At 40.9% G+C, this 13,721-nt stretch overlaps 1 protein-coding gene across 1 annotated transcript; it reads right to left on the bottom strand.

The window, feature by feature from the left end:
* Positions 1–447: 447 nt before the first annotated feature.
* TAF1A (TATA-box binding protein associated factor, RNA polymerase I subunit A) lies at positions 448–13,721 on the bottom strand. Its single transcript, XM_032684213.1, has 10 exons — positions 13,382–13,721; positions 11,741–11,910; positions 10,336–10,449; positions 8,830–9,028; positions 7,913–8,043; positions 6,909–7,067; positions 5,471–5,537; positions 3,904–4,024; positions 1,964–2,124; positions 448–757 (listed from the first exon to the last, which is right to left on the bottom strand). The coding sequence occupies exons 1-10, from the start codon at positions 13,515–13,517 to the stop codon at positions 615–617; spliced, it is 1,401 nt and encodes a 466-aa protein (XP_032540104.1). The 5' UTR covers positions 13,518–13,721; the 3' UTR covers positions 448–614.

Genomic DNA, 13,721 nt, shown 5'->3' with positions numbered 1-13,721 from the left:
CATATGGAAAAACTGCATCATCTGTTTGAACAAGCCGCAGTAGATCTTCACAATCAATAATTCCTCTCAATATACAGTGCTATAAAAAGTGACTGATGCCTCTCCATTTTCCCTATTTCAGGAAATGATCAGTTATAAGCAGAAGCCACGTAACCTTTACAGGTTGAAAACACGTTTTGACAGTGTGTCAAGTACTGTTCTTGGGTTAAGACATGTCACCTGTTATGAATGCCACTGCTAGTCCTGAATGGAGTTTGAACTACTTTCCACCATCTATGCATCTAGACATGAGGAGGCTCAACCTTGCAATACTAGTGAAACAGAGATTCCAAACCATAGTGACTAAGTAATTTTCAAGCTGTATTTGAAATCAATGCTGTTTGCATTTCACACAGAAATATGGGACTAACATTAAAGAAATTCTTCAACTTCATCACTTGATTTATATTTGTTTTATTATAAAATAAATACAAACCAAAGAGGTTTTACAGAAGTATATAAAAAAGTCTAGTACTGAGTCGACAGGTTCTGCCCAGAAGTTTTAGAGTAGCACCAACCCAGAAGTCAGTTTTACAGAGAGGAAAAAGTACAAGAACCTTAAGGATGCCTTCTAATCAAGGTTGTACAGAAGAATCAGAAAGACCAGATATTCTCAGGTAGACAGGATTGTGCCTGTTCACAAATTTCTTCAGAATCCGGAACCTTTTCACCTGAGCTTTGCAGCCTTGGTGTGATACATATTTAAAGTACTTGCAGTCTAGGGAAAAAACAAACAAACTGTAAGTTATACCATGACACAAGCAAATACAAAATGCTCTCATTGTTTAAATCATATGCAAACACCTAAGAAATTTTCCAGTACTTCAAGGTATTAAAATCCAAGACATGCACATTAGAGACATAAGTGTAGTGATAAATACTCTATCCTCACTTAACCCAGAAAACATTACATGTATATAAATTATGCTGTCTTGCAAAATATTTTTTTCTTTAATTTTTGCTCTGCAAATAAATCACAAAGCGAAATTTCAAGGGTGTAAAGCAGCATTGATATCATACATTAACTTATTATGCTGGATAAGGAAAATAGAGGCTCACATTGACACCAATAAGACACCAATAAGCACTAAAACTTCATTCAAGAAAATCAGAACTGGAACAACCTTTTTAGCCAGCTGGAAATAAAAGCTGCAAGACATTTGATAACGTACTACTGAAAGCAAAAACAAACAAACAAACAAACAAAAACCCAACTTTCATTATGAGAAATTGTTTTACTAAGTCCAGAACAGAAAGTTATAGAAACAAAGTTACAGACAACAAACAAGTTGACAATCAGAAGTCCAAACCAGTGTATGAGCCATGGTCTCCATGCCATATTCCCATTCTCAATTTAGCAGCTGATTCTTGGCCTGATCCTCCACTTGGTTTTGGCAGCATTCCAAACAATGCTACTGAAGAGGTAAAGATCTTCATCTTCGTACCAAACTGCTGATGGTTTTCACTCAAGACCCTCTGTCCTCCTCTTTCCTGCACTACAACACCCCCATGGTCCTTAATGTCCAGCTGCTCCCCAGCATTTGCTGAGACACTGCCTAGGCTGGCAGCCAGCAAGCAAACTCTCCTCTGTCCTCACAACATTCCCTCCGGAGTGTGTTGTGCATTTGTGAAGTTGTGGTTTGAAGGTTAAACAAGATAAATAGTATTGTGACTGCTCAACAGGGCCAGATAAAACAGAATTCTAAACCAGGATAAGACAAGTTATGCAAAATATGCCTCATTGTTAAATATCAAACCAATTTAAACATCTTTCATGTTTAGCTCCAAAGACAAGGATATTTCCTAGACGGAAGAAATTGTATTTCTTCCAAGGAGCAGAACAGCTGCATCCCATCTTATTAGAGCTAGAACTAGACAGTATTTCTGTTCTATGTAGTGAAAAGGAAAAAACATGTAGTATTACCCTTTCCCAGTAAAATTCCAGCCACCAGAGCTTTTTCATATGAAAGGTTTTTATTTTCCTGCCAGTTCCTTTTCGCCAAGTACCGGCTAAAATGGAAGGCTGGCCACCAGTCCTTCCTGGAGTTCCACTCTTGCTTGATCCAGTCAAGATGCTTCTCAGAGCTGGAAAAAGGTTAAACAAGTTACATAAAAGCTTAAATTGTGATGAAAAGATTATTAGGAGACACTGACACTTATAACCAGCTTGCTACAAGACTCCTAAATTGCTAACATAGACACACCGACTTTATACTCAGACTGAAACACTAATCTAAACAGAAATAAGCTATTTTTTTAAATCCCTGGCAACACTCGTTGAGGCAGGAGGCAGTATAAATAAGACTTCAGCAGTCTTATTTAGATTTTGCAATAACACAAATTATGGTGTGAAATGAAGCAAGCCTTTTGACTTTCATGCCAGTTTGTCAATAGTAATATGGAAGTTTCTTCAAGTTTGTCAACAAATTGGTAGTATGAAGGGGTTGGTTTGTTTTTAGGAAAGGTTTATGTTACTCTAGGCATACTCAGAGACTAACTTATCCCAAACAGTTATTACTGTTATGCAATAACACCCTTAAAAAGAATCACAAAATATGCTGAGTTGGAAGGGACCCACAAGGATCATCAAGTCCAACTCTAAACCGAGCATTTCAGAAGCAAAAACTCTTTCCAGTCCCTCAAGGGAGCCTACAAGGAAGCTGGAAAGGTTTTTCCAAGGGCCTGTAGTGACAGGACAAGAAGGAATAGCTTCAAACTGAGAGAGGACAGGTTTAGATCAGATATTAGGAGAAATTCTTCACTCTGAGGGTGGTGAGGCACTGGAACATGTTGCACAGAGAAGCTGTGGATGCCCCATCCCTGGAAGTGTTCAAGGCCAGGTTGGACGGGGCTTGAGCAACCTGGTCTAGTGGAAGGTGTCCCTGTCCATGGCAGGGGGGTTGGAACTAGATTGTCTTTAAGGTCCCTTCCCAAACTATTCTAGGATTCTATAAAACCATCTGCAACAGGGAAGCGACATTCCCATAAAATGACCAAGATGGCCAGTATATTTCAAGATACTCTGAAGTTGTGCATTCAAAAACAAAAATGAAGGTAAAGTTAGAGTATGCAACAACACTCCTAGCTCTAATCCACTAGCTTCTGGTCTTAACAGCAGATGCTGTGTAGGTAGAGGTGGCAATAAAGCAGTAGAATGGGTCAAATTCGGTGCCAAATTAATTTACCGGAAATATTTAGGGCTTGAAACACACAACAGCCTGTTTGTTGGGTAAAATAAAGCCTTGACATTGGAGGCCTTCTGGGTGCAGATTGTCAGAGATGGCTTCTTCTGAAATCAGAGGCCATGTCTGTCAGAGTTGGAAAGGACATCAATCCCCAGGCACATTGGCTCAGATTTTAACAATACACCCACCAGCTGCACCCTGTAACAGTTACCACCATCACACAACCCACCAATCTGCACAGCACCAGCCCTGGTGCAGCCCAGCAGTTCTCAAAACAGCTTCCAACAATGCACATGTAAGAACAGAACTGAACAACCAACAGCTTTCCTGCTCCGAAAGAGGGCAATTAGTGATGGGCAGCAAATGCTCCCCCAACATCTGAATAACTCTTTCTGCATAAATATGTAACCTGTTAAAAAAACAAAACAAAACAAAAACAAACACCACAGCTTTTTTCAGGAAATGCAGTACTGGAAATTTTGAATTCTTCTCAATACTTTTTTCTTCCCTCCCAACAAGAGCACACTGCAGTCAAGCAGTGCCACAGAACTCAGAGTAGGCCAGGCAACTCTTCCCTTCACCAGCAGGAAGAGAAAGGCTACACAGGGACACTTTGCCAATTGCCAAAGGCAGAGACTTGATACATTTGTTTTTAGCACATTGCATCAGAGATACTTACATTACAATTTGTTTCACCTGCCTTGCCAAGCAGCTCCATGCTTTTACATTTTCTTTCCAGCCAGCATAATCCAGGGCCGCAAAAATAACTTCTAGCCCCAATCGACGTTTTTTTCTTTTCTCTGAAAAAAAGTTAAGCTGATTAATGACTTACTTAGACCAAGATGAACTCATTAGTAAGCAACAAGTGAAATACAGATCTCTATCCTGCCTCCCCAAATGCTGCTACTGTCCCCATTACTGAGGGTGCCCCCCATTGCCTTCTGCTGCTTCCAAGAGATGAAGTTAAGGAATACTTCCTGTCCCTAGAAAACAACTCACACCAGAGACACTCTGTCCCTACTCCCATCCTGCTCAAACACTGCTGACTCAAGAGGAACACATACAACACCCACTCATCACATACTGCCTTGCTTTTTCCAATTAGCTCACTAATCAGTGCCTCCAACTGGCACCTCTGCTCAATACATTCTTCCCATAGGAAGGGAACACAGGGTCTCTGGAATACTTCAAATCCCGAGATGCCACCAAAAAAATCAAACCTGAGACCAAAAGGACTGAAATGGACATTTGCCATCATTTGTTAGGTGTCACCAGAGTTCTTAAAACGACACCTGACCTATGACAGCAGGTAAATGAGGAAAAAGTTATGTTTACCTGTATAAATGTCTTCAAAAAATCAGGTTGTATTCATTAGTTACGAAAAGTTGGCAAATGTATCACAAATGAACAGAAAAAGGGAGGTTCCAGCCACACAGTCTTTTTTACCTCCTTCCAATGAAGAAACACAGAATAGTTTGGGTTGGAAGAGACTTTAAAAATCATCTAGTTTGAAACCCCCTGCCTTGGGTGGAGACACATTCCACTAGACCAGGTTGCTCAAAGCCCCATCCAACCTGGCCTTGAACACTTCCAGGGATGGGGCATCTGCTCTGTGCAACCTGTTCCAGTGCCTCACCACCCTCACAGTCAAGAATTTCTTCCTCAAATCTCTTCTAAACATACCCTCTGTCAGTTTAAAGCCATTCAGTCCTATCATATTAGAAGGGAGAACAATCTTCATTCAGGGGCATTTCACAAATCTGTTGACCTGCTGGGACATACCAGATCACAATAAGGCAGACAACTTGGAATACAACTGATCAGCATGGAAAAAAGTCTCCAGATTGGAAGACTTGCCTACCAACTCTCTAAGATAAAGCTCTCTTGGTTAATCAATAACAATGAACTAAATAACAGATCCATCTCAATTCCTCTAGAACAAAAAGAATAAATAAATAAATCAGAGATCCTCAAAAGGGAGCGGAGGCCCTGGAATTCAGAGTAGAGTACCTGAAAAAAAAAATTTAAATTATTTTTGAGATTCTGGCTGTGCCTTACAACAGTTTGCTTTGATCAGCCTTTAAAATGAGAAAGGCATTTGTTTACAGAAGTTTGTAAATGCCTACTCACACATTCAACTTAAAGGTTTCTGTGATTGGAAAGCTGGAATTCGGGTTGTTTTTTTGGTTTTTTTCTTAACAAACAAAATTACTTTAAAAAGCAGAAAAGAGAAAAGGTAGACTTACTTGATTTTTGAAGCATGGTATTAAAATCTATCATAAGTTCATGAGACGGAACAATATCATGCAAGATCTGAAAATTAAAAGGCAAAACCCAGACACATTATTTTCATGTGAAAACTTTTGAACACTTCTACCTGATCAAGAGAAGCACAGGCTTCAGAATTTTAGGTGACTAATTCAGAAAATTAAGCAATCTATGAGAGAGAGACTGGGTACCTGAAGGGCTTTTCCTGAACTGAATTGAAGGAGAAGCTTAAAAGGACTGATAGAACTGTATAATATTATATATATAGTTGCTTTTAGCTTGTACAGTATTTATTGTGTAGAATAAATGTATATATACTTCCCCTTTCCCCTATAGAAGCCTCTTGCCTGAAAGTTTCTCTTCGTTGTTGAGATAAAATTGTGGGAAGGGGTGGGGAAAGCCTGGAAATTGGATTTTGGATTTTTGTGGTGGCTCAAACCGCCACTACTGCCTTGGTGTAAAGAACGAGTGCCTGGGTCCATTTTGCACATCTGTGACACTACTCTGAGACACAATCAATGAAATACTTTGATAGCTGCCAAAAAAACACTGCATGAGGCAAATACAATATAGATTGAAGCCAAAATCCAGAAGGCAATGTCATTTTCTTCCCAGGCCAGTCCTAGCTGCCCTGTCCACTGCTCTGTGCACTGGATAAGTTTCTGGACCTATCAAACCAGTTCTTTGATTCATCACTACTTTATAAGAGGCTAGTGTCTAAAGCCACTGCTAAAAAGCCCTGAGAAGGTGGAATTGTATACATATACCCTGCAGTTTGAAAGCCTAACTTTATAAAGATATTTTTAAACACCACCTGCACTAACGAAAGCACATTAGTGCCATCAAGTGGCAACACAGACTGCAAAACATTGTTTGCAAGCAGTACGAAGATCAAGGAGTGAGGGTAAGGAAAGCAGACATTTAAGAACAACTGTACAAAAGCTTAGTCAAGCAAGGTCTTGCCTGCCAACAACCAGCAGACACTAACTTTTATTTTAAGCTTTAATGCACAACTCATTAAAAACAAGCAGAGAAACTAACTGCTAGACAGGATCAATATGTGAAAGAGCAAGCATCTAATAATTTCTACAATATTGTGAAGGTCAAACTTTAACAGAAATCAATGCTTGTTATGTACAAGACTGCTGATACAGACTTGTAGGACCATGTAAATCTGTTCTCTGAGCTTGCACACTGACTTTAAAAAGTGATATGATGTATCAGTTAAAGGCAAAGCAAGAACTGGAATTCAAAGACAGTAAAGGATACTTCTCCCTCCTGTAACTTCCCTCTAACCCTCTGCTTCCCACAAAGAATACAACAGGCTAAATAATGTTACAGAGTTCAAGGGAACCAAAGTGTCAGACCACCACTCAACATGAATGACACAGACTGTATCTCCCATGGAACACATACCTTCAGTGCAGAGATGACTGATTTCTTTGATTCACCCTGTCTCTTCAGGAATTGGTAGAGGTAGACATGAGCATTGGGATTGGCAGGAAACTTTGAGTTGTAGGTATATTCATTCAATACCTGGCGGGCTTCATTATGGTCTCCATAGAATTCCAACAGCTAGGAGAAGTTAAGCCTGTCATTAGTTTGCCAGATATATGTAATCAAACTCCTACAACTAATTTTGGACTACCACAAAACTATCCAATAGCATGATCTGTAGCTAAGAGTGCAGCATATTAGGTAAGACTAAGAACAGTGTATTTTCATTTTACTGGCTACTCTCATGACAGAGAGACAAAAGTTCATACATAGAAGCTACTACATGAGAAAATTCCTTAACACTTAATTGTCAAAGAATTACCAGCACTTGCTCTCTGGAAAAAGAGCCTGTCATGTCTTTAAAGAGAGAACTTGGCGGATGCCAGCATCAAGGAAAATTCCCTAAGATGTGCTTAGAGAAGTCAGAGCTTATCAGCACTGACAAAGAGTAAATAATTCCAAAGAGATTTTAAGGTTAACCTTATTTCTTAATTACAAATTCTAAGCAGATATTTAAAAAACCCAAAACAAAACATAGAGGGGCTGCATGCTTGGCACCTCTAACCTTTAAAGTATCCAGAAAAAACACTGCCCTGCCAAAAAACAGAGAACTTGTTTTCAAGAATTCAAACAAAAGCAACTATGCTCCAATTTCTGTAGCACCATGAAAAAAAAAATATGCAAGCTGTTTGTCTATTTCTTTCTCTTGACAATGCACAGATAAAGTCCTTTTTGTACTCTGTGCAGGCTCTGCAGTTCTACCAAGAGTAAACTGTGCTCTGTAGCAAAGCCAGTGACATACACATACAAATGCAGTGCTTTTAAAATATTTTGTTTTCACCCACACACACATAAAAAAGCTGCAGACAGGCATCTTAATGAAAATCAGACAAAAGAAATACATGTGTGAAACATGCCCTTACGTCCACATAGCATTTCACAAAGAGATCCCAGACTCCAGGTATTTTAATAATCTCCTTTAAGTTCACCGCTGCCTTCCGAAAGCAGCTGTGCATTTCCTGTTCAACAGACAGGTCTGCAAATCCATCCAGACCTACCAAAACACCAAAGGATAACACAAAGTTAGCTCTGCCAAGCAAATGAAGACCTTGAAGAGGCGGTGCACCTGAGACGAACACATTTTGCTAAACAGGTACTCCAGGCAAAGAGCTTCTAAGAAAAGATGCCTCAGTTTTCTCAGGAATGAAACAAGAAATTTTCACTGCTCTTCAATCAAATTTATTATCCTGCAATTTCAGCTTATGGAGCACGATGAGCAGTACTCCAAGACTCGAAGATGCTACCAGCACAAGGTCCATTAACCAAATCCAACACTTAGTTTTCACAGAAACAAGTTTCACAGAAAGTGTTATCAGTTAGATTAGATCTTAATCTAACTGATAACATAGGTATATGCAGAATTAGATGTGACACACTTGTAGCAACTTAGGTATCTTTAAATAAACAGAAGTTCAAACACAAGTTTTCAGGGCTTTGCTATCAGTCAAAATTTGAGCAGCAATCAAGCAGTTACACACCTATTAACCCACTGCTTTAAGTGAATATTCCTTTGACATTATTTGGTTCTATTTCACGCTGGCTGGATACAAGAAATGTGATTCAGGGGGACAAAAAAGTTTCGGAACAGCCATCCAGGGCACTTCAGAAAGCTGTGGGTCAGTGTGCCATTCTGGCACCACCATCACTGCTGATACAGAATTATGTATCAGCCATACCATCAAATGTTGAAGTCTGGTAAAAGAAAAGGCATCACTGCAAACCATGGTGTCTCCACAAGCCAGCTTGTTGAAGTTTGCACCTCAATCCAAAAAACACTTACCATGCTCCAACAGAACATTCTTCTGCTTAGACCAGCTATAGTAGTCCAACAGTCCCCTGTAAGCCTGAATCAGTTTCATTTCTTTATCCTGAAGGGCTGTTTGTTCTCCAAACCTCCAGCTTTCTGCCAGGGACAGGTTTTGGTAAGCTTCATCAATTTGCCCATTACAAAGGAGATGAAAGACATGCTCCAAGCAGACCTGCAATTCAAACAGTCCAAACCATAGCATTTCACACCTCCAACTGAGAGATTTTCAGCAATACAGCAAAGTTCTACACACACGTGTGTAGCAAAACAGACTTCCTGACATGCACAAAAAATACTGCCAACACAGTTAATAAAGTATTTTAATTAGAAATTTAAATATTCTTTTATCCAAAAAGTATCTTTACAAAGAATTTTGGAGAAAAAGGAAAGAATGGGAGATTACAAGTGTCACTGTGGGGAGGGAGATAAGCCAAGAACCTATATATTTCTTTCTGTCTGAAGATGCTGGAGAAACATTAGTAATTAAAAGCATATCTGACGTTGAAAGATACTTTCTGTCCCACAGGTTTCAAAAGCTTCAGTCTTTTCACTTCCCAGCAATACCTTCTCAGGAAAAGGGCTGAAGCACTTGAAATCTGTGGGGCAGAAAGCCACCCATCAGGTGGCAGACACTCAGTGCTACTTATCAAGGCAGCAGAAAGCAGTTGTCTCAAAAACCTGCTCATCTTTAACAAGTGCTGTACCTGTTTCAGATCTAGAAATGACGTGAGGAAACCCAGTTGGGTTGCATTTGCTGATTTTTCATTTGTCTACCCAACTGCAGAGCACCTGAAAGAGGGATATCCTACCACCCTATCATGTTGATTAGGTACTGGATCAAAGCCTAAACCTCCACTTAACTCTAGCAAACTCCTGTACACAGCTTCCTTTGAAGACCTTCAACAACAGAATGAAAGACAGAAGCACCATCCCAAGTAAGAAACGGCCAAGGAAACCAAAACAGTATAGGTTTGAATGAGCCACCCCAGGAAAAAACCCTACAGCTCAGTGACACAGATGTGCACAGTGTGCTGTTTTATAGTCAGATTAGCTACTCAAAAAGCAAGATGGTAACGATGGCAACATTTAAGTACAACTGTTCAGTCAGGAGCACAGTGGTCAAATTAAGGACTGGAAACAAAACTTGGCAGGTGTTAACGTGTAATTAGATGTCATTGAGGTATGCATGAAAACCAATTTAACTGTTTCAAATTCAAATTAAGAGCTTAATTAAAGGGTTTAGGCACTTATAAGAACTGACAATATGCATTTGTGATCAAACATATAGGCCAAATGAGATAAGGTTAGGTATAAAATAACATTAAAATATCATACAATTGTTAACTCAAATGTATTGTCTTTTTCTTCTTTTGACGTTAATGTCAGTAATATATTTCAAAAGAGAGACTCAGAAGCTAATATTCAATAAGTGTTCAGGTAAATGTGGAAAATCATCAAGACTGCTTTAAGTATACTCACCTTCAAATACCTTTTTACTCCTAAAGTTTTCATCTGTTCCATGAAACAGTTGAACTCTTTCGTGCTGCTATGGGAATGATGGCACAAAATTTCAGTTCCTATTCTCCAAATCATCTATGGATAGGGAGCAAGAGATTCAAAAACAACCTTAGTACAAAAATGGCAACAGTCACCATATATACAGTCTTATCAAACTTAGTTACTGGAGCACATAAAAAAAATGTACAGTTGAATCGTGAATAAAAAAATAACACTAAGTATTCTAAGTAGTATCTACTGCTATAATAACTTACATATTCATCTTGTAAGACTTTTACAGTCATTCAGTGCATGCTTCATAATTACTCATTATAAATGCAGCACTCCAGCAAAGGTTATGGAAACTGCATTGTTGGAAGGTTCCTCCCTCCTATCACTGAAAAATTATGTTCTCCTTTGATATGATCCCACTGAGACAGAAGGTATACACAGTTCTTTGAACTTAGTAATAAAAATTGTTTCCAATTAGATGTAACTTCCCATCTACATGCACCTGTTTTAAAGGTCTGCAAGTTAGCAATATTCAAGTATTCCATTTATTTAAAAGCTCTGATCCCTTTCCTTCCACTTGCTTCCATCTCAGTACCTGTGAGGAGTTTTGCAAGTACTGGAAGAGCCAGTAACGACCTAAATAAGCCACTGACTTTTAAACAGATTCTGACTGATGCCTGTGCCAGAGGCAAACACACTCACTGCTTTTCCTTTTTAGAAGACTACTTTAAGCTGACTTTTCATAGATACGCTCCTGATGGAATTAATTTATACCAAGCCAAGTTTTCACCTCTTGTGCTGAGAATTTGTGTTAAAAAAAAACAACCAACACCAAAACAAACAAAAACCCCCACACTAAACCCAACACAACCCCACAAAACCAGCCTGCAAGCCCAAAGAACTTTTCAGGACTGCTGAGCACCCTGCCAGGAAAAACACTGCAGGTTCTCAGCACCCCTGAAAGTGAGATCTCAGCAGAATCAAGCTCTAGCAAAATGGGTTAAACCCTCAGCAGAGACATGTCTGTGCAGGGGCAGGCTTTTGGTGAGTAATTGGACAGCATTTGCCTTGAGCACTTAGTGAGGAGGTCTGGTGTACTTCCTGCAGCTTGCCACTCAAGAGTTTCTACATCAACATCTGAACAGTTGCTCATTTGCTTTTAGAAGCTTCAACGTCTTTATTTTCTAGTCTAATTTATGAAAGTTGAGTAATTTTTCAGGTCTTACCTGCAATTCTTTTTTTTTTTTAATTTAAAAAAAAAAATCAAACCTGTGATTAATTAATTAAGGCAAATGTTGGTCCTGAAGTGTCATAGATGCTGCTTGCAAGTATTTTTGCAACTGCAAAAGAACCCAGATAATGGACATGGACTTACCTCTGATGGACCGATGGGTTCTCTGGAATAGTCCTTCTCTAGTGACTCAACATAGTAGGTCAGAAACTCTGCAGCCCTTTTCCACTGCTTTTGTAGCATGGCATCCTGAATGTAACTTAGACACGCTTCCTTGCTCTTCTTGAAGTTCAGTTTGTGTTCATGGGAAGATGCTAAACAAACAAATAAACAACAAAAAGATCAACTGAGCCCACAACTGTCACTTATTCAGATGACAATGTGCCCTCCATTTCAGTATCTTTCTTATATGATCTTTCTTGGACACTACAGAAAGTGATCTTAAACTCTGTGGTTTTGAAGACAAACACACCTACAAGTCCATAGTAAAAAAAAAACTATGGGAAAAGCCAAAAATATAAAATGAAATGGCATTTTCTACAAACAGCACACAGCTGCAGACACTTAAAACAGTGACGAGCCAATTATTTCACACTACTCCCCACCAGAATTAGAAGCCCACAGTGCTTAGACAGCTTCAGAGCACATTTGTGATATTTTAGGGACAACTCTCTTCACTTATTAATCATCATCTAAGTGTGTGACCCCACTCTGCTGAAGATTTACATACATGTATACAAACAGGCTTTTTCAGTGCCAAAGCTAAGCAATTCCCACAAAGATAAATGTAGATAATTATTCTCTTTTGAGTACAAAAGAGGCCATTTAGCCTCTTTACATGAATAGTGGGTCAACTTATGTTGAAACCAGCACTTCATGCCCACATCTGTTTAAAAGTCACGGCTGCATGCCATGGCCCTACAACAATGCTCATCCATAAAAGCCTTCTGCAAGGCACATGAAGTGTTCACCAAGACACCTCCTACCTGGAGGAGGCAAAGGAATTACCTAACTTAGCCAGCATTTGAGTTATCACAGAATCACAGAACTGTTAGGATTGGAAGGGACCTCTGGAGATCATGCAGTCCAACCCTCCTTACCAAGGCAGGGCCACCCCTCGCAGGTGACACAGGAACTCGCCCAGGTGGGTTTTGAATGTCTCCAGAGAAGGTGACTCCATGACCTCTCTGGGCAGCCTGTTCCAGTGCTCTGCCACCCTCAATGTAAAGTTCTTCCTCATGTTGAGGTGGAACTTCTTGTGTTTTAGTTTATGGCCACTGCTTCTCATCCTGTCACTGGGCAGCACTGAAAACAGTCTGGCACTGTCCTCTTGGCACCCGCCTTTGAGATATTATATGGAATAATGTAATCCCCTCTCAGTCTTCTCTTCTCCGGACTAAACAGGCCCAGCTCCTGCAGTCTCCCCTCATAAGAGATGCTCCAGACCCCTTATCATGTTTGTGGTCCTCTGCTGAACCCTCTCCAGTAGCTCCTTGTCTTTCTCGTACTGAGGAGCCCCAAATAGGACACAGCACTGCAGCTGTGCCTCACCAGGGCCGAGTGGAGGGGCAGGATCACCTCCCTGCACTTCCTAATGCACCCCAGGACATCACCTGGCCGCAAGGGCACGCTGCCGGCTCATAAAACAACTAAGGCTATTTTCGAATCTCTTTCTCCCCGCTAACAGACGACTGGGAGAACGGGAGCTGAAATTTGGTGCCATCCTTCCCAAAGCAGCAGGAAGGAGCTCACAACAAGAACTCACGCCGCCAGCGCCGCCCTTACCCGGCTGGTGGAGGAGCACCGGCAGGAAGGGCAGGTGCAGGGGCGGCTGCAAGGTGCTCCCCGCCGGGGCGGCGGGGCTCCTCCTCCTCCCCACCACGGCCTCCCCATCCTCCTCCTCCTCCAGGAAGCTGTCCATGGCGGCGCGGGCAGACCAGCACCTCCTCAGCTCATCCGCAGTGGCCAGTAGGCACCTCCCACTTCCTGAGGCAAGATCCGCCGGCCAAGCCGAACCCGGAGAGTCAGCTCGGACTGGGCGGGCAGTGACCGAACCTCCTCCTCACGCCGGCGATTCCCGGCAGGCGCGTGCGGCATGGGCGGGGCGATCCCGGCGGGCACCCGC

This window comes from Chiroxiphia lanceolata, chromosome 3 (assembly GCF_009829145.1).
Source record: "Chiroxiphia lanceolata isolate bChiLan1 chromosome 3, bChiLan1.pri, whole genome shotgun sequence".
Lineage (NCBI taxonomy): Eukaryota > Metazoa > Chordata > Aves > Passeriformes > Pipridae > Chiroxiphia > Chiroxiphia lanceolata.
Note: the sequence above shows the minus strand (reverse complement) of the source record. Positions and strands in the feature narration are given on the sequence as shown.

Excerpts from the sequence above, each read along its gene's own strand:
- TAF1A (XM_032684213.1), bottom strand. The coding sequence starts at position 13,517 with ATGGACAGCTTCCTGGAGGAGGAGGAGGATGGGGAGGCCGTGGTGGGG. Across the intron at positions 10,450-11,740 it reads AACCCATCGGTCCATCAGAG|ATGATTTGGAGAATAGGAAC; the intron begins GTAAGTCCATGT and ends CCCTATCCATAG. Across the intron at positions 4,025-5,470 it reads TACCATGCTTCAAAAATCAA|AGAAAAGAAAAAAACGTCGA; the intron begins GTAAGTCTACCT and ends ACTTTTTTTCAG.